Source organism: Theropithecus gelada, chromosome 4 (genome assembly GCF_003255815.1).
Source record: "Theropithecus gelada isolate Dixy chromosome 4, Tgel_1.0, whole genome shotgun sequence".
Lineage (NCBI taxonomy): Eukaryota > Metazoa > Chordata > Mammalia > Primates > Cercopithecidae > Theropithecus > Theropithecus gelada.
In genome coordinates, this window is record NC_037671.1 from 8,807,330 (window position 1) to 8,827,235 (window position 19,906).

General features: G+C 51.9%; 1 protein-coding gene across 2 annotated transcripts; it reads right to left on the reverse strand.

The window, feature by feature from the left end:
• Positions 1 to 7,638: 7,638 nt before the first annotated feature.
• Positions 7,639 to 17,192, reverse strand: NRN1 (neuritin 1). 2 transcript variants are annotated; one of them, XM_025384204.1, is made up of 4 exons: positions 17,090 to 17,192; positions 16,304 to 16,392; positions 11,974 to 12,118; positions 7,639 to 8,850 (listed from the first exon to the last, which is right to left on the reverse strand). In XM_025384204.1, exons 2-4 carry the CDS (start codon positions 16,356 to 16,358, stop codon positions 8,622 to 8,624), a joined length of 429 nt encoding a protein of 142 aa, XP_025239989.1. In that variant the 5' UTR covers positions 16,359 to 16,392; positions 17,090 to 17,192; the 3' UTR covers positions 7,639 to 8,621. The 2 variants fall into 2 exon arrangements, with proteins under 2 accessions (XP_025239989.1, XP_025239988.1); XM_025384203.1 differs by lacking the exon at positions 17,090 to 17,192 and having other exon boundaries at positions 16,304 to 17,003.
• Between the last annotated feature and the right edge of the window lie 2,714 nt (positions 17,193 to 19,906).

Below are 19,906 nucleotides of genomic sequence, written 5' to 3' on the forward strand. Positions count from 1 at the left end.
GGACTGTCCAGTCTCTGGACAGGGATTGATGGATGTGCCTCCTGTGCGCTTTGATGTTCCTTATCCCCTTCAAAGTTGTCTGTTTTGAAGAATTTGTGTTTGGCCAGAGCTAAATGACCCATTTTGCTTGGGATCTCTCTCCCTGCCTGAGGGAGAACACAATCCAACTTGTTTCTGGTGACAACCTGAGGAGGCAAGCAGAGGACTTTAAGGACTATGAGAGCCATTTTTTATAGTCACTTGCTGAATCTCAGCTGACCCTCCCAGGAAATGGAAAGATTGAGGCAGGCCCAGGCACTGCAGTCTGTGGCAACCAGGTCAGGAAGGTGCTTTGAAGTTAATTATCCAGCCTGGCATCCCCACAGGCTTGCTTGTTTGGTGTTGCTTCTTTCTTAATCAAGAAGAGACTCCCATGGTGGTGTCTTAATGTAAACAAAGCAATTTGTGACTTGATTAACAAATCAAGGATGGACAAACATGTGCTTTTCTCCCTTCTCCTCTTTACTAGGGACTTGGACTATTCTAAGGAGTGTCTCTCCATGTGAAAGGTAGTGGCTGCCTGAGGCTTTTCTGGTTTGGTGTCTTCCTTTTTTCTCCCTTCTTACCACATCCACAGCAAGGGATTCATTCCAGGCATTCCATAGAGACTGAACCCATTCCTTCTGTATCCTGGGAAATGTAAAGGGTGGAAATGCCATTCCCATTAAAAGCAATTCAACATGTGATTTGCCCAGGTGATGAGGTATGTAGCTAATATTAGTCGCTGCGATTCATCAAGAGAATAACTACCTGGTGATAGATTTTTCATGAATGTATCTCAAGTCATCCATCACCGTGACGATGGACTTTTCACATCTGGGCAGGCCTGTGATGATTATAGAAACTAAGAACTCCTTTAATAGAACTGCATGTCCATTAAATTACTAGAGGGAAAGAAAGCAAATAGGAAGCTCTTGCAGCTAAAAGGATCACAACAAGGGGGAAAAATAAAAAAGATTCTATGACAAGACATTGTGAAAAATCAACACACTTTTTTTTTTTGTCCTTAGAAATTCATTCTCCATGTCTTCTTTTTCTCACAAACACCATCACCCCAGATTGAAACGAAGCTGCTGCCTCCTCTGAATACACACACGGACAAAGAAGGGCCCTGAGAAATCCCGAGTACACGTACATCCTGAACGCCCAGGCCTCTCTGGTGTGATGTATTCCCTTAACTAAATTGGTACAGTGCGAATAATGACTTGTACTAGTTTTCTATTTGCAGTTTTAACAAATTACCATGAATTTGGTGGCCTAAATAATATGATTTTATTATCTTGCCATTAGTTCTGAAGGTCAGAAGTCTGACATGGGTTTCACTGGGCTGAAATCGCTGGGGTGCCTTCTTTCTGAAGGCACTAGGGAAGAATCAATTTTCTCGCTTTTTCCAGTTTCTAGAGGCTGCCCAAATTCCTTGGTTTCTGGCCTCTTCCTCTATCTTCAAAGCCAGCAACGGGGGGTTGAATCTTCCCATCATATGACTCTGACCTCTTCTTTTTTCCTCTTCCACTTTTAAAGACTTTTGTTATTACATTGGCCACTAGGGACAATCCAGGATAAACTCCCTATTTTAAAGGCAGCCGATTTAGCAGTCTAATTCCACCTGCAACCTTAATTCTCTTTTACCACATTAACTAACACATTTACAGGTTCCAGGGATTGAGCCATGGACATTTTTGCAGGGACATTTTTCCGCTTACCACAGGACTTACAGTTCTTTGTTGTTGTGTTTTTTCTTCGTGTTTCTTTGCCTCAAAATACTAATAGAACAAGCAAAGCGAAGGAATCTCTTAAAGCAGGTTCCCAAAACAGATTAGCGTTCAAAGGTCAGCTCTCGCTCTTGCTACTTGCTGGTCTTGGGCAAGTTACTAACCTCTCTCCAAACCTCAGCTCATCATCTGCAAAATGGGGATAATACAATCTTCTTACAGAAATTGCGAAGGAGATGGGATGATGTTTGCAAAGCTTTCCATAACACCTCGCAGGTAGTAAGTGCTCAATGAAAGTTAAAGTTTTTAAAAAAGTTACAGTAAATGTGGTGGGGTGGGAGTGATGAGAAGAGACAGTATGATCTGGATCTCTGTACCCTGAACCCCCCCCAGGTGGTTCAGCCTTCCTTATTGCTCTCCTTGGGTTGGATCCTGCTCATAGAAGCCTCTCAGGCTCTCTGGGTGGGAGAGGAAAAGAAAAGTTCAGCTGTCATCTTTGCCGCCCTTGTTCCGTGGTTGCTGTTTTCTTTTCCTTTGCTGCCTCCTTCCATCGCTGGCCCTCCACTGCAGACAGGCCAGGGGATCGCAGCCTCAGTGCAGAGCTGGCTCAGGCTGAGTGTCCTGAATGGAAGCTGCAGGAGCAGTGGGGAGACATGCAGCTGAGCTCCACCTCTGCCAGTTCACAATCACTCGCTGAGCCAGCCCAGCGTGGTCCAAGCCCTAAACTCCCCAAGGCATTTTGATTAGATTAGACGATGAAAGCCAGGGTCTTCCAGTACTAATTATGCCTGACTGCACAAAAGTCACTCCCTGTGCAGCCCTTGCCACTGCTCCTGGGGAGGGGGACCCAAAGTCCAGCTGGCCCTTCCCCACTAGTGCAGGACACTCTGGTGGTGATCAGGGCCTGAGAGGGACCCAAGGAACCTAATGCAGATGGCAGGACAGCCTGACCTTCCAGAGCAGCAAGGTTACTTACTGGGTTGACAAAAGAGGCAAAAAAGTGTCAGCATACAGTGTTGATAAGGATGCAGGGAAACTCCACATCCTTTGGGAAAGTAAACAAACATCTTTTCAAATTAAAAGCACACATGCATACCTTTCTGCCCAGCAATTCAACTTTGACCAAACCTATTGTATTGAAGAAATAAAAATGCTGGTACATAATGTTGTTTGAACAGGAATATTTATGAACACAATACTTATACAGTACAAAAAAATAAAAAACCTTGAAAAACTTAAATATCCATCAATAGAAGGAATTATGTAACCATTTAAAAGGAGATATTTAACGATTGCTCTTGAGGAATTTGGTTGCAGAGAAATACATATTACAATTTTGCAAAAATGAAATAAAGCAAAACCCAAAGCCAACCTCCATATATGCATGTGTGTATATGTGTATAGCAGCGGGGAAAGGCATGGAAGAACACTTATCAGCCTGCTACCATTTATTAGTGGAGGGAAGATGTTTTCTTCCCTCTCTATACTCTGGAATTGCTTCATTATTACAATAACTTCATTACATTTTTCAATGTTGGGAGAGGAATTTAAGATAAACGGCGGGAGTGAGGGCGGGGGCAGGGAAGAGAAGTTGTGAAGGAAGATAGAGAAGAAATCCTGTGCTGGAAGAACCTGGCCACTCCAGTTGGGGGTTTGCAGAAAGAAAAGCCAGGAGTCTGGCCTGGACACTGAGCGGGGTGGGGTGGAGTAGAGTCGGGACGCAGTCATTGTTGATCGACCTAGCTATTTGAACCCAAGGAGCTTATCTAGAGCATCCTTTGAGAAGGCCAGAGAGGACCATGGAGCACTGGGTAGTAGCCTGTAGTAAGAGGAATTTAAAACGCTTTACCATAAAGAATAACTGCTCCCAAAATATTAAAAGAATGAGGTTCTCAAGGTTATTTTGAAGAATTCGGTGAGATCCACCTGAGGAAATTAAATTAGTAACACCTAGCAGGAGGTAACTGGCATGTTGTCTGAAAGAACTTTACCTATACTATCTCATTTGATACAAGGTACAATCCTATGAGGTAAGTGTGATTATCGTTATTTTACAGAGGAGGAAACTGAGGTATAGCCGGGTTCAGTAACCCGTCCATGGTCATGCAGGTGGGCACAGAAGTCTTCCCGCTCCGAAGTCCTGGCTCTTGGAAGCCACACTGAAGGCTGCGTCCTTCCAGGGCTCAAATCTGGACAGAAAGATTACACTGTCCTCCCCTCACCCGGTGGGGGTGGAGTGGGGAGAAAGCGCCTTCTCCGTGCGCGTGCCAGCATCGCCTGAGTTCGGTGGGGCCAAGCTGAGGTTCGTCTCCTGGGGCTGGGCAGGGTTTGGGTTCGCTTTTCTCACGCCAGCATTCGGGTTTGGGGGCGGAGGCTGCCCAGGCGTTACCCTCCAAAAGGGCCCCTGCAGGGGGTGCTTTCTCTATACTGTTCTTCTCTTGGGTAGTGGAGGGGTTGGTGGGGGAACCACAAGCTACAGGATTACAAAGTTCCTAGACTCCCTAGCCTAGGGAGGTACAATGACTTGGGACCCGGTGTGGAGATGGGGGTGGGGTGTCTTCCGGAGCCCGAAGCAGGCATCCTCAGCCGCTCCTTCCCATTCCTGTCCCCCACCAACCCCCACCTCACCACTTCTTTTTCACGTCTGGGAGGGGGGCGGGGGGCGGTGATGGGGAGGAGACCAACGCTTTGATTTCCCTTGGTAGGTGTTCTGAGTGGTCAGGGATCCAGGGATCCTTCCCTCGAGTGCCCCTGGGTCGGGCGATAGACCGCTCCAGAGGATGGACAGCCGGCGAGCAAAGCTAGAGTTCGCGTATTGTAGGGAAAAGTGGGGGTGGCGAGGAGAGAATGGTTGAATACCTTCCTGATATTTGAGGGAGAATTCGGCAAGGGGGAAATCTCTGGTTCCATCTTTGCCTGATTCATCGGATTTCCTGGGGTGGGGTTCGGGAAAGGCCTGGGGGCTGGCGCTCCTGCCTCGGTCCGTCCAGCACCAACACTCCAGGCCCCTGCGGCCCTGGCCCTCTGGGGTTCTGATTACAGTGGAAAGATCTCTGGATCCGCTGAAGGAGAACCTGTGTCGAGATTCTTGTGCTCATTTGCTTCTCTGGGGGTCCTGAATGAAAATAAGTACCGAGGTCATCTTTGTTCCTTAACTCTGGCCCAGAGTTCTATCTCCGTCTCCAAGTTTCTCCATCATCTCCTTCTGTGTTTCAGGTGATCGCCCACCTCTCTTCCCTTCTAACTCTACTTCCGGATCTTTCCCCCCCTCCTTTCTCCCTGTGTCCCCCATTTTCCAGGCGCGAGTCCTTTTTCTCTTGCCAGTTTCCTCCCTCCCTCCGATTTCCTTTCCCACGGGCCCTGGACTTCCTTGGGCCCAGGCCGGGCTCTGGAGCTGGCCTGACATGTTCACAATAAGGATTGTAAGACACTGCACTCAAGTGAACTGCGTTGTCTTGAACCTACTCGGACAGGGGATGTGATGAAGGAGGTCCTTCTCTAATCCCAACAGCTCCTCAAAGGCTCGAAGCCAGCCTGAGTGGGCCACTTGAAGAGCCACGGGCGGTGGGAAGATACGGAGAGGCTGCTCCGACGTGGGGAGGAGATAGATATGACGATGTCCTCTGTGCGTCAAGCCCACTCCGTCCCACTCCCAATACTCCCACCACCTCATCAATGGGGCATGCTTGCCCTGGTTAATGTCATCTCCCTGCACTGCCAACAAGGCTAGCCGCTTTGCTGCTTAAAACAGATAACATCAACGAACATATGGAGATGTCATCATGATTAAACAGCAAATTATAGTCGAAGACGGTGCGATAATAATCTAAACAATCACCACAAGAAGAAGAAACGTTCTCTAACGCTCCAGTTGCAGAAGCCTGCTTTTCCAAGACTAGCGGCCCTGCATTCCCAGGGATGTCTCGATGCTCACGTGAGCGTGGCCCTCGGTTTGGGACAGGCAAGGGAGCCCCAGACAGGACAATAAGGTTTGGAGATTCCCGGGGCGACCTGGGACTCCGTGGCGTGGGGGCTTGGAAGCGCGTGGAGGGGCTGAGAGAGGGGAGAGGGCGCCCTTCCTCTAGGGCGGCCCCGCCTGGGAAGCAGTCGGAAGCGCAGTAGGAGCCAGGGGTTCCTAGAGAAGAACCCTGTTGGGAGAGCAAAAGAGCCCGCGCTCCCAGTCCCCGCCCCGTCGCCCCTTCTGCCCCGCCCTCAGCCTGCCTCTTCCTAGATCTTCCAGGAGATTGCTTTCTGAGTGGGAAGCCCGCGCTGCTAGGGGAGGGGCGTCCTCTGCGGGTCGTGGGGGTCTCCCTTCTCCCCACAGTCGGAGCAGAAGGGCGCCTGCCTTTTACTTTGACAAGCAGTGGGCTTGGTTGTGAGCACTTGTTTGCCCCCAATATGCAGAGAAAAAGATAGTGATAGGAGGCGGCGTGCTATGATGGCAAAACTGGAGAAGACCCTCCCTCTTTATCCTGGTTCTCCTCCTCCTCATTACATAGATTCGTATTTAAGATAAGCACAGACATTCTAATTTGAATTCCAGGGGTTGAACTCAAGTTAGAATCATCCTATTTATACGCAGACCGAAAATAACCATTGAAAGGAAAGCAACAAAATGCAACTATTTTCCAAAACCCCGAGCGTTTGCTGGCGGGTGACCACCCCGAGCAGGTAGCGCGGTTCTGCTTTGGTTTTGACGGAGAACCCGGAATCGACCGAGGAGGGGACTGGGTGGGAGTTAGCGGGCGAAACGATTCCCCAGAGAGGCCCCGAGCGGCGCGTGCGTGAGCGCGCTGCCGTAATATATGCTGCCATTAAGAATCGTTGCAGCTTCCAGCGCTCCGGGCGCAGGGACGCATGTGTTGCTGGAATTCAATCCGTGGGGGGAATGCAGATTGGGCTGCGACCCACTGGGTTTGATTTATGAACTGTTACACTAGCGATTGTTTACACATTGCATTTCAGAGCCCGGGCGCACCCTCCCCGCAGCGGACGGCGGGCTTCTCCGTGTAGGAACCTGCTGCAGCCCCCTCGGTCTCCCTCTATTCTCCTCCCTTCCTCCCACCCCCAGGGCCCCCGCAGCTTCCTCCCACAGCCACCTTCTCCAGGAACTCAGATTTCGATTTCGATTTCTCTGAACCCATAGACCTACATGCAGTTCTTTCCCCCCCCCCCCCCCCCCCCCCCCCCCCCCCTCCGCCCCCCCCCCCCCCCCCCCCCCCCCCCCGCCTACTCCAGGCCTACAGCCCCCGGACCCGGGTCGCCTCTGCCCCTGTTTACTCCGGAATGTTTACTTCTCCGTAAGGCCATGTGGGGCCTATAAATAGGAGAGGTGGAAGCAGCCCCACTGCCAGATCAATAGGGCCCGTCTCCTCGCCATTTCAGCTGAGCTATCTTATTAATTATGAAAGGATTCACCTGATCCCTGCCGGGGAACACAGCCTCTCGGCCCCTCTGCTGGAGCCCTTAATGGCGGTTCCTTCGCAAGCTGCCTCTGGCCACCGCAGAGGAAGAGGCGAATCGTGGTTAGGGCCAGGCCTGCAAGGATGGTGGTTAGGGCTCCGACCCGCCTGAGGCGGGGGCAGCCGGCCGGCCACTGGCATTGTCTGCCTGTGCGAGCAAGCTCAGTTTCTGTAAACCTCAAATAGAACGAATCTCTGCTTTGTAATAATTAATTTAAAAACAACTTTCATTTTCTCTTTTTTAAGGAAGCAGGGTTTTGGGGAAGTGGCCAAGTGGCTTAAGTGAGGAGGGTCTGCTTGAAGGTGGCAGGTTTTCAGCGGCTTCCTGAAGAGGTGAGCTTGTCACTGGCATCCTGTGTCCCTCCAGGTACCCTGAGAACTGGGCCAAGGAAGCAGGTTGGGGTAGGAAACAAACGACACCCCCATTTCAAACAATAACTTTTATTTTATACTTCTCTATACTTTGTAGCAAATTTTTTTGCTGAATTTAATTTATAATAAACTTTTTAAATTACATCTCTCTCTCTTTTTTTTTTTAAAATCAAGGCTCTTTTATGTCAAAATCTTTTTTTAGCTATATTTTAGATTAACATTTAACGTCCCCCCCTTGTGATCTATACCGTTGGATATTCAGGTATTACTGTGTGTGTAACAGCTAAAACAAGAGGGAGGAGGGAAAATTAAAGGCAGTGAACTTGGACGGATGCATCAACAACAGCAGATAAAGCTAACCCCTCAGTGACCATAGCAGCCTGTCTTCTGGAAGCCTTTACTCTTACCCCAGAGATTTCCTCAGCCCCTTCCCTCTCTCCCTCCTATCCTCCAAACACAAAGCCAACAGTCCGTCCTTTCGCTTTTCTCGAGGAGAAATGTGCAGTGGAAATGATCAAAACAAGATACTGTGGAAGAACGACGTGAGCGTGAATTATTCACCGTATGCTTCGTCCGTGGACATCTCTCTTGAATTCATTCCCCTGGCCTTCTCCTCTCCTCGCCTTCCTATTAGGAGGAGCCCATCATTTTTCATGTTACTAGCATGATTAATATAGTAGGTGGCCCAGGGCCGTTCCTGAGATTCTTTTGCCAAACAACAAAAAAATATTTAATAATAATAAAATTTAAAAATGGGGTGGGTTTGCCGTTTTCTTATTTGTGTGTGAAGACGGACTAAAGCTGAGGTCCGATTTTGGCTGTGCTTGCTTGCTCACTGATTGGTAACATTTGGCAAATAAAACACAAGAAATCAAACGAAATAAAAAGGAGAATCAGGATTTCCCACAATCCTATATGAGTGTTTTCAGCATCACAGAGAATCACAACGTCCCCAAAGAACGAATGGATCTTCCTCTCGATTTCCGGGAGCATGGAGTGAGTGTGAGTGGGCGCGTGGGGGGAGCTGGCCCCACGCTCAGAAGGAAAGCCAGGTCGCTAAAGCTGCCGAGAGAGACACCAGGAGCACGGGGAGCGCCGGGAGCAGAGACCCCGCCGCCCCGTTACCGCTGCCGCAGAGTTCGAATAAGCTGCCTTGGATGTTGAGGTTTTTGGATTCTTTTCTCAGTTTATCCCACATATCTTTCGCCCCTTCCTGGCAATCCGTAAGGGCTGTGACCGTGCAGCTGTGGAAATCCTCCCAGTATCTGGTGAGGAACAGAACAAAACAGAAGAAGCAGGTTCACTTGGGGCGCCGGGAGGACCCCGGGCCTGCACCCCTGCGCCTCCCCGCTCGCGGCCCCGCAAACTTCCCAGGGTGTCCCCTCCCTACCTTCTCTTCACCGCCCTGGCGTCTGGGCTGCGCAAGGTCGGGACTCGTGGGACCTCCGCCTACGCCAGAAGCGGCTGTCTAAAGCGGGGGTGGGGGGACGCCCCCTCCTGCCTGGTTTTCCCTTCCAGATGCGGGGAGAGGACTCGGCAGCCGGGAGCCGGGTCGTGCTCCCGCTGCGGCGCGCTGGCACCTCGGCCTCCGCAAACAGATTGCTCGCCCTCCTCGGGGAAAGCTAGGAAAACAGTGCTAAGCCTCGCAAGCTGCCGCCCATTAATGCCTCTTAGCTTGCAAGACGGGTTACTAGCTCTGAGCACTGCCCCCCCTCGGGGCTTCTTACATTCTCCTCCCCCAAGCCCCTTCTGTCTCCCTCCTTCTCCACGCCGCGGTACTCTCGCCTTCGCCCTCATTCTTTCCCTCCACCCACTACCTCTTCCTTTTGTTTTCCATTCTCCTTATTTTCCCTTTCTTTCTTTTTCCATTCCGTCTGCTTTCCTCTCTTCTGTTCCCCACTTCCTCTTCCTCCTGCCCCCGGCCTGCCTCGATCCTCCTTGCTCTCCACAGTCCCCGCTCAGATTCGGCCTGAAGACTCCTGCCTGCCTCTCTTCTCCCCCGGCTCGGTGAGTGTTAGTGGCCAAGCACCCGGGGCCGGCTTCGTAGCCTTCATCTGCTCTTGCAAATCCCAGTGCCCCAGGCTTGCGCGTTGGGTCCCTCCTTTCTCCCTCCCCAGTCTTTTCCTTGGGCTTGGGCCTCATGGGGCTTCCTCCCCACAGTTTTCAGGGTGTAGCGCCAGCCCCCAAGGCCGGAACTGCGGGGAGGGCGTGGTGCCCACCGCTGCCAACCCTCGAGGACCCCCCCACATTCTGTCCTCCTCTGGCGGTCAGTTCCCGGAGACCGGCGCCTAACTCAACCACTTCCTCCTCCCAGGCTCAGCTCCTAGACCCGCCCCCCACAACCTTCATCCAACCTGTCCCTTTTGATTGTCCCCCTTTCTTCTGAAAACCCAAAATAGATCCTGAGACTAAATATAATCCCAACCCGTGATCGATTCCTGGGGCGCTGTCTCCTTTCAGAGCTGGGTCGATCTGTGCCTCTCTGTAACTCCGAGCTGGTCCCCACCTCCCCTGAGCCTTGAGCACCAGGTTACCGGTGCCTGCCCTCCACACAGTTTGATTGTATTTTCTTCTCTCTTTCCCTTCTGCTCGCTGGCCTGGACTGTAAGCACATTGAAGGCAGGCACTGTGTTAATTTATGAGTACTGGAGGGACAGGGGGCTTCCAGGTTCCTCAACTTGTAATAAACAGCAATATTTGGACATTAGGAGGCCCAGGGAGGACAGCTTTCCTGCAGAGAGTCTGTGGAATCACTCCTGCTAAAGGATGCCTAAATTGCTCTTTTCTTTATGCATGCCCAGATGGGGGCAGAGTCCTGAGGGACCTGGTAGAGAAGGATAGACTCTACCTGGGGCTGGGCAGAGGTGGGCTTCAGCTCCGTGTTGAGCAACCAGCTCCCCCAACTGAGTAGAGCCGGGACCTAGCCATGGCCTGTGACCTCAGGGAGGAGTTCTCACTTTCCTGTTTTCCAAGACAAAAGTTCTGCTTAAAATTAAAATAGCTTGGAATAAATAAGTTCCAACAAATGACAGAGGATTCGGGAGCTGTTCTATATGCAACCTTTTCTTATCCTTATAGATACATTCTTATCCATCAGAAGGCTTTTAGAATTAAACGCCTTTGTTCCTTTCATGATAGGAAAGCACTAGCCATTTAGCCGCTGTGGCTCCTAGTAGGCACTGGGGCATTTAGGAAACCGAGTAGCAAAATTGACACCCATTTAAGTTATCAAAACCTAAACAAACATCCCTCCTTCCACCATTCCCTTTTGCCCCAGGTGGGGAGACAGGAGAGCCTTCACAGTATACAAATGATGCCATAGAAAATGGTCACTCTAACCTCAGGGAATAAGGGGCATAACCTGCCTTGGCTTTACTGGAAGCGTTATTGTGGGGGTGGGGGAACACAGCTGTTTTTTGCAAAATAAAACAGTGTGTTGCAAAGGATGGGGGTGTTTTCTAAGGTCTGCAGCAGCTAAATTGCTGCAGGTCCACTGCAGTAGTGCTCTGCTGGTTACCTTATTGCTAGTGGGAGCAGTGCTTTCCAGCCAAGCTCTGAGAAAACACCACTGGGCCTGGCTATGAACTCCTACCTATCTCTCTTTACCTTTGAAGCTGTCCAGGTCTGGGGACACTGTGCCGAAGTGCAAGGGGGCGAGGGAAACAAGGAGAGTGGCTATTCCAAACCTCGGAATCTGCTGTAAACTCAACAGCGACTATCACTGGACTACCACCTGGACTTACTCATTTTGGGTAAAGTCACTGGCACACAATAAGACAGTGTCTCAGCCTGTCTGCTAGAAACAGGAAGGGGGACCCGTGTCTCCTTGCCTGTGCCGGCATTTCCTTGATGTGTATTACAGGGGCGTTATGTCGGGAGAAATGGACAGATGAGACGAGTGACTTTCCCTTCAGGCAAATGTAGTATTACCCCCAAACAATCCTCAAATCCAAACTAACTGTTCTTCAGAGAATACCTGGCTCGCTCGTTCACGCAAGAGAAAAGAATGATAAAGATTGCTACGAGGCAGAGAGATTTTGCAGCATCAAGAACCGGTAGCAACTCTTCACGCCCCTTGCCCTGGGTCCCAGCACGTTGAGCATGCGCACCTCTGTGCAAGCCTGTGAGGCCGCGTAGAGCTGGGACTGGGTCTCTGTTGAAGGATCCTCCTCTATATCCCACCCCGGGCTGTGGGATCCCCTTGGGAAGTGCAGGTTCTAACCCGGGCGCCTGGTCCTAGGCCTGGGGGTTGGAGCCAGAAGGCAAGAGTGAGCAGATTCGGGTTCGCGCTGGCGCTGAACGCTGAGCGCAGGCGGGGAGGCTCGGCACTCTCCGACCTCAGTAGCTCCCTCAAAACCGAAGTCCAACCGGCCAGAAAGGACACTTACGTGCACACGGTCTTGATGTTCGTCTTGTCGTCCAGGCCCTGCGGGTAGTTGGCCATGCTGTCGCCCAGCTTGAGCAAACAGTCCGAAAAGCCCTTGAAGACCGCATCGCACTTGCCCGCTGCTCTCACGGCCTGCACCAGATACGCTGCGGGGAGGAGGGAACACCGGTCAGCAGCGCCACGACCCCGCCCTGCCGCCCCACTGCCCTTCCCTGTGCGACCCAGGCTCCGCGCAGCCTCGTTGCATCGGGCGGCCTCTCCCAGTACCCAGCCTTGGGGCGCGCCAGTGTTAAAGGTGAATGAAATACTTGACCCAGGAATGCCCGACCTGCGGCTAACGCTGCGACTAGTGCAGATTGTCGGTGCGTGAGCAGGTGTGGGTGGGTGGGAGGTAGGTGAGTCCATCCCTTTCCTCCAGCTCCCTCCCGCATCTCGCTCCATATCTTTTTCTGTTTCCATCGCCCCCTCTTCTCACCTCCCTCATCTCTTTTATTTCTCTTTCTCCTCACTGCCTCCTTCGTCTCCCAACACTTCCCCAGCAAGCCCTGTCACAGCTCTCACAATGCGATCTTCCATTTTGAGGTGACAGAAGGGGTCTCGGCTGCAGCGTGCGGGGGCGAGAACGGGGTGGGGAGACGGCAGGGCGTGGGGTCACGCAGCTGAACCCAACGCCACATCACGCGAATAAGCCTCAGGCTTGGCGCTCTGTCCTTGGTGGGCGCTCAGCAAACGCTGCTGAATGAATGAACGAATAAGTCCCCGAAAGCCACCAGCAGTCACCGAAATGGATTGTTTCATTATAAAACCGATTGCCTACCGTGGACTCTGTATTCCGAGTAAGACCCTCGGATGCACCCTTTCCCGCCCCACTGGAAAGAGGGCAACCTAGGCGTCCTGAGACCTGGCGCGGGTGATGAGTGGTCTGGAGCAGACAAGGCCAGAGGCCGGGCAGGGTCACCTCCGCAAAGGCCAGATCCACGAACCTCGGGCCTCCTTCTCTCCTCCTCCTCTGTCAGTCACTCAGCTCCCCAGAAACCCTTAACAACCCACCCGCCCGCCAAAACGCCAGCCTCCACTCTGGACAGCAGCGGGGAGAGGCTGTTCTCCTGGTCCCAGCCTGGCTGCTGAAAGTGAGCTCGCCGCGGCCCGGGTCTCCCGGCCCCAGCTCAGGACTCCTTGCAGAGAGCGGGCAGGGATAAAAGCTGAGCGGCGGGAGGAGGAGGAGGAGGAGGAGGAAACACAGGCCGCACGAAGGTCCAAGCCCCAAGCCCCTGAACTCTGGGCGGCCAAGCCCCGAGGCGCGGGACTGGGAGAGACAGGCACCAGGCTGCGGTCGCGCGGCTGTGGCCACCTCTTTCCACCCTGAGGCCGACGAACCCGGCTGGAAGCTGAGTGCCCAGCGGCCCAAAGCAGCCCGGGCGCGGGGAGGGCGCCAGGAAAACACAGCTTTAGGGCGGGGAAGAAAGGGTGAATCTCAGAATCGAAATTCGCACTGGCACCCACGACCCTGGGCTCCGGCCTGGTCCTCAGCTGCGTTCTGGCGGCTGCGTTTGTGTGTGAATGTGTCCCGGGAGGACCAGATACCTCACTCCCCCGTTCCCTCACGCAGGTCCCGGTCCCCGAGCGCCGGGCCAAACGCCGAAGAGGAAGGTGACCGAACCCGCAGCAGCTTCCGAGAACGTACCATTTGCAAAGAGCTGCAGGAAGAGCGAGGCGGGCCTTGCGCTTTTTAATCCGGAACGGGAAGCGCCGGGGAAGGGACCAAGGTTAACTTCGACCTCTCCTGGGGCAGATACGTAAACCTTCTTAAACCTCCGGGTTCACCTTACAGCGAAAATTAAGTACCCTGGCGACTATAATACTAACAAATCGAACACTCACGTAAAATCTTAAGAATAAACGAATCTTTGTTCTGATAGAACTCGTTCAAAGTGGGAATACACTCCACACGTCTTCCTCTATAACGCATGTCAGAAATACAGCTTTGAAGCGAAGAAACGAAATAAAATAAAGTCCAATCTCCCCGTCCACGTCTCTCCTCACCCCTTGCCTACACCCCCAAAACTCGGTGGCGAAAGAAGCCCCTAAAATGCACTGACATTTTTTAAGGGGAATTGGGGCTCGCCGGGGGCGGGAGCTCTCTTGTCACGTTATCTTCCCAGGAGCTGCTGGAGAAGACCCTGCACACCGCGCATGTGTGAGTGTGTGCGTGTGTAAAATAAGAAGTCGTGAACATTTCTGTCTTTTAAAACTATGACTCCTTAGACTCTAGCCTTCTCTGGGAGGCCGGGAGGCTGCGCGCGGGACGGGTTTTGCAGGCGCACGCGTCCCAGCAGGTCGCAGCCCGTGTGTCCCTCGCTGTCCTTCCTGAACTCCGCTTAGGCGAGGCTCTGGCGGGTGACCCGGGCTCCTTCCCTGTCCTCTCTGCCGTCCCTTTCTTGTGCGGTTTTCATCCGTTCATTCATTCGTTCGACATCTCATTCATTCCGAATTTCCTCCTGCTGAGTCTTCTTTCGTGTTCACCACACTCTTCTACCTCCCCCCCCCCCCCCCCCCCCCCCTTTCTTCCCCAATGTCAATGATTTGGGACAGCTCCCAGCCATGAATTAATAAAGACCGAGGTTCTGGTGCAGGAAAGGGCAGACATTCGGGAACAAATACGCTCAATTTCAATTCCACAGCCAACAAATAGTCATTTTCGGACCGAGGTTAATGTGTTCAAAACGCGTCCCTCAGGCACGACCACCGTCTTTTTTTTTTTTTCCCCTCCAAACCTCTCAAAGTAAGGTTATTTCCTACCGGGAAAACAGAGTCCCAAATCTTGTCCGATTAAAATTTCTATCTCAAAAACAACCCTGTCTCCTGCTCTCTAAAGATTCAAAGGTTTATTGCAAAATGCCACATTCACTTATTTCCAACATTTAAGGCATTTGCTGCCATTAGAAATATTATTTATAGCAGCACTTTTCACTAATGTCAAAGATTCAAAACAACCAGATTTAAAGCATTGTCGTTTTTTAGAATTAAAGGAAAACACCAATATCCTGCATTCACACACTCTAAAATCCTTATAATGTTTCTGCAAAAGAAGATCAGATACTCAAAATCATGTCAGTTGCATAAAACCCCACTGTAAAGAATCCATTTTAATGTCTAGAGAACTCCAAACCTTGTTTTCCTTCACATTTCTTATGGAAAAAACATGTTATGCATTCTCCTTTCTTGCCCCAAACCAATTACCTAAAGCACCCCTCCCCCCCATACTGCAAGGATTTGTCTGCAAAGAATGCCACAGCCTGAACTGATAGGAGGCAACAATTCCGTTTCAGGAGTTTCTTTTTTTCCCCCCTGTTGTCCATTCTATTAATAACCTGCTTCACTTTCACTTTTAGGCCACGTTAATTAATGTTCTGACCCCGCGTCAGAGAAGAGGGTTTTCTAGTGCCCTCTTGTATATCTTTTCTTCATTCTGGATGGTAAAAATGTGAACTTTAAGAGACCCTTGACAGCGTAACTACGACTCAACATTCCTTAACATAAAATGGGGAGTAAATAAATCCTTCCACAACCAACCTCAAACAAACAAAAATAACAAACACCCGACATGACATATTCCAAATACTTCTTAACCCTTTCCTATATATATAATACAGACACCAATGTGTAAAGTAGCAGACAAACGCGCCTAGAAAAGTACATCTATGTAAATTTGGCTGAATTCATCCTCTTCAATGGTAAGCATATTAAAATATATGGTCTGGAGTTCCCTATCACTCTCGGTTTGCCCACCAGCAGGGTCTGCGGTAGCGGTGCAAACGCTGCAGCTAGGATATAGGGGGGAGGAGGGGCGGGAGAATGACAAAGTTCTAAATGCAGCAGTCTGAGCCCTGGAATATCTTTGCTTTCTGCACATAAACTTTCCAGTCCTGGCTGCCTAGCCATTTTGTTCCTGCATTCACCTTTAGACTCTTCAAAATAATATCTTGCAGTATCGCAGGAGCCAGTACATTGCCCCAGAGCGCACCAAACCTGGTCTAAACCCAGAAAGGGAAACAAAAATGGATGTGTGCTTTGGAAAAAGGTGGAAAAAGACCCTGTCCAGAAAACGTCCGGCCGTACACATTTCCTGGCGAACATTTGGAATCTATAGCTTTAGGAAAAACCGATCTGGGACGCGCTAGTCCCCAGGAACTGATGCCCCCACCCTCGGGGGTTTGCCGGCTTCTCCGCACCCTGGGGCAGCCGCGGGCCCGCCAGTCCCCTTCCGCGCTTCGGGCCGGGGCAGGCTGCCTCCCGCCTCCAATCTCCAGCCGGGCTGAGCGGCCACTTACCTATTTGCACCGCGAGGATCAGTGAAATATATCTGCCGTTCAACTTAAGTCCCATCCTACGTTTAGTCAAACCATTTGCGACCGCAGACCTTTAAATAGTTAGTTTAGAGAACGCGGGGGAAAGCCGAAAAATAGGCATTGCCAACAAGTTCCGGGAGCGACAGAGACTTTATGCACGGGGAAGGCAGAGGGAGGAGAGAAAGAGAGGGAGCGAGGAAGAGACAGAAAGAGAGAGAGAGAGAGAGAGAGAGAGAGAGGCTGGGGGGGGAGAGCTGGGAATGGTTCACTCCATTAGGAGGGGGCGGAGGAAGTACAGCCTCACGCCCACGAGCAGGCCTGACGTGGGGGATGACACGGAATGATTTTTTTTTTTTTAATATAGACACCTTGGTAGAGAATCGCCATTTATAGTCATCAGAAACTGGAATTAATCAGATATCTCCAATTAACGTGCGATCTGAATGAAATTTTGCCTCCCGGGGGTGACCACTTCCCTGTTCTAGCGGTCACCCCTGCCTCTTCCTCGTTCCGGGGGCCCCCCCAACCCCGCCCCCTCCCTGCGCAGAACAGGGGCTCCCCCTCCCTTCCCCGCCAGGAGCTGGGGAGTCCTGGCGCGCCCACTCGATTGTTTCAACCTGCTCCCCCTCCTCCATCAGCACCACAGAGAATGCAGCCCTCTCTCTACGAAGCAGGGGGGTTTAAAGGAGCGGGAGAGGGAAAAACAGCTAAGCTGGCTCGATTAATTCGAAAGCCCTCCTCGGCCGCCCGCCCCCTGCGCTTGCCTACCCTCTTTTTCTCCAACCCAGCAGCTGAGCTCTGGGCGCAGCCTGCAGCGCGTGAGCACGCAGCCCGGCCCCCCGCACGAGCGCACACACACACACTCACACACGCGCGCGCGCACACCCGCCAGCCGCGCCGAGCGCCCCCATGCCCGCCCGCACACAAGGCATGCGAGCGCGCGCACACGCCCAGGCCCCGGGGGTTTGGTTTGCACACGTGGGGCCCCAGAAATATACACCGAATGTCCTCTGTGAATTTTACCACCTCTGACGCCCCAGCGGGCCACAGGCCTTTTCAAGGGACACAGCGACACCTGTTTTAGGGGGCGAGTAGGGCACCGGGGAAGGAGTCTCTGATACGACAATTTTCGGATACTAGTGATTTACCAATCAACTCTCAGCGCTTTAGGAAATTTCCAAGGCAAGCACTAGTGTGCGGACTTCTTTCTAATCTTGATGCGCCTCTTGGGGTTATTTGTTGGGCTACACACACACGTACCCACACGCACACACGTATATCACGTACGCACACGCACACCCGGACCCACACACACCTGCACTGTCTTTTGATGCTCGGCACAGACCCTGTGTGGGTGTTGCCTACCCTGCAACAGAGTACTTCTGCAGCTGGGTTTGCGCTCGGTGCAAGGTGCTGTCGACCACAGCTTGAGTCAAAATCGAAAAATTAACAGGGCTCTTTCCTTTCTAAACGACTTTAAGCTCTGGTTTTCTTCCCTTCTTCTGCACCAAACAGAAAAACAAAAGTCTAAATTGTAGCGTCTTTAATAAAATGCTAAAGAAGGCATTGGCCAACTTTAATCCTTAAGCCTGTGGAGAGAGAAAAATGAAAACGACCCCCAAAATTTTGCCAAACTACACTAGAGGACGTCAAGCTGTCAAACTGTAGAAATGCAAACGGATTAAGGAGAAGCATTGAATTTGCTTCTCCAGGCAGCGTGCCCTCCAGGGCCAAATTTGCCGTCCCCATACTCAGACATTTGGAGATGCATAGACAGAGAAAGGGGGAGAAAGGTGCAAAATAACGGGGGTAGGACAGGCTATGGAGGGTAAGGAGCTGAGGGGGAGCCGCGGGGGTCCTATTGCAGCACTTGGCGACGTGAGGTGTCTGCAATGTGCGGCCTCTTACCCACGTCCCGCGGGAGCCGCAGACTCCCAGGCAGCCGCCCTGGCCCTGGAGGCGGAGCCACGTCGCCCCGCCCTGGTTATGTCACCCGCCTGCGGGCGGGGCGGTTGGAGGCTCGCCTTCCGGCGTTCAGGGGCACAGTGGTGGCCCCGGGTGTTTCCTTTCCCCGAGCTCGGAGGCTCCGGGAAGAACCGAAAACGTGGGCGGACAGGGGGCGGGGCGGGGGCTGGTGGCGAGAGGGGGGCGTTTCTCGGACCCGCCCCCGACGTCTTCCAATGGCAGGGCAGGAGGCTTTCCGAGGGGCGGAGCCTCAGGGGGGTTGCCACGCGGCCCTGCCCACGGCTCCGCCCCGCCCCCTCGGGGTTCCGCGTGGGGCCGGCCCAGCTTTCGGGGACCTGGGCACCAGCTGAGGGTCCTCCACCTCGCTCAGACTCGTGCAGAGCCCAGGCTTGGGGGTGGCTTAAGGTTTTTTGCCCTCAATGTCCTTGCCTTCCTCCTGCTTATCCACCTGGGATCTTTTCAACATCATTTTCTGGGATCCTCTCCAACCCCTCCCCTATAACTCTGAGTGTGGGGCGCTGGGGATGTGGAGTAGGCAGGGCTGAGGGCCTCAAAGAAGCGGGTCAACCCTCGCGCGTGCGCACTGTCGCCGGCGCCGCGCCCCGGGCCGGTCCAGGTCTTGCCCTTGGGACGTGGCTGCGCCGCACCGCCCTACCCCGGGAGGGAACCCCCGCTGACTTTTTCCTCTCTTCGCTTTCCTCCCCAGGCGTCCCAACCTCCCCTCATGGGCGTGAGTCTTTTTTAAAGTGAAGAAGAGAGAAGCGAACAGAGTTAGTACTCTACACAAATGATTTTCCGGGTAGATAGATGCACATGATATTTTCTTTTTAAAAAAATTTCTTATCTTTTAAATTACAGGTCGTTCTGCAGTTAAGGTTCCATGCAGGGTTGATTCTTCGTAGTTCTTTAATTAAAGGATATTGCAGTTCATGGTTGTCAACGCATGCTGTCTGGGAACCGTAGCATCCATGGTTGGAGGTGGCTTTGGAGAACGTTCCCTCCTTTATCAATGTGAAAAGCTCATGTCACATCATATTTGAGGTTGAAGGTGCAGTGGGAAGAGCACTGAACGGGGGCAGGGAAACCCAGCTCACAGGCTGACCCCCACACTTTGGAAAATGAAGAAGAGTGGACTATGAAGTATTTTCCAAGGCTGTTTTCACCTTTGAAATTTTGTGAACTAAGGATTTTCTAGAATTCTGTGAATGGGATTAGGAGTGGAAATTCACAATCCAAAGAATAAAATCCGTGCTAGAGTGCTTGTTATAAGCCACCTTCTTGCAAAGAACGTATTTCCTTTTGATAAGCAATTTTGTTTAAAGAAACAAATACAGTTCAGGAGAGGGAAAAAGTCACAGGTGCTGTTTGGGTCCGCATGTTGAATTGAGCCAAAGTAACCCCCAAAAGTAAGTCTGCATAATTAAGGCAATAAATCTGCAAAACTCCTTATCCCTAGAACAGCCAGAAAGAGACTCTGTCTAATTTTAAGCCTGGTGGGCACCAACTTCCTTTCTCAGTTCATGCCACTACAGCCCCAGTCTGGATGAGCAGTATGCCAGTTGATTCCCCAACTCCTGCTATGAATCCATCATAGGTCGGCTTTCCAGAAACTGCCATCTC

Coding starts and splice junctions, on each gene's coding strand:
- NRN1 (XM_025384204.1), bottom strand. CDS start 16,358: ATGGGACTTAAGTTGAACGGCAGATATATTTCACTGATCCTCGCGGTG. Junction 12,119..16,303: donor GATCCTCGCGGTGCAAATAG/GTAAGTGGCCGC, acceptor TCCTCCCCGCAG/CGTATCTGGTGCAGGCCGTG. Junction 8,851..11,973: donor AACATCAAGACCGTGTGCAC/GTAAGTGTCCTT, acceptor GTTCCTCACCAG/ATACTGGGAGGATTTCCACA.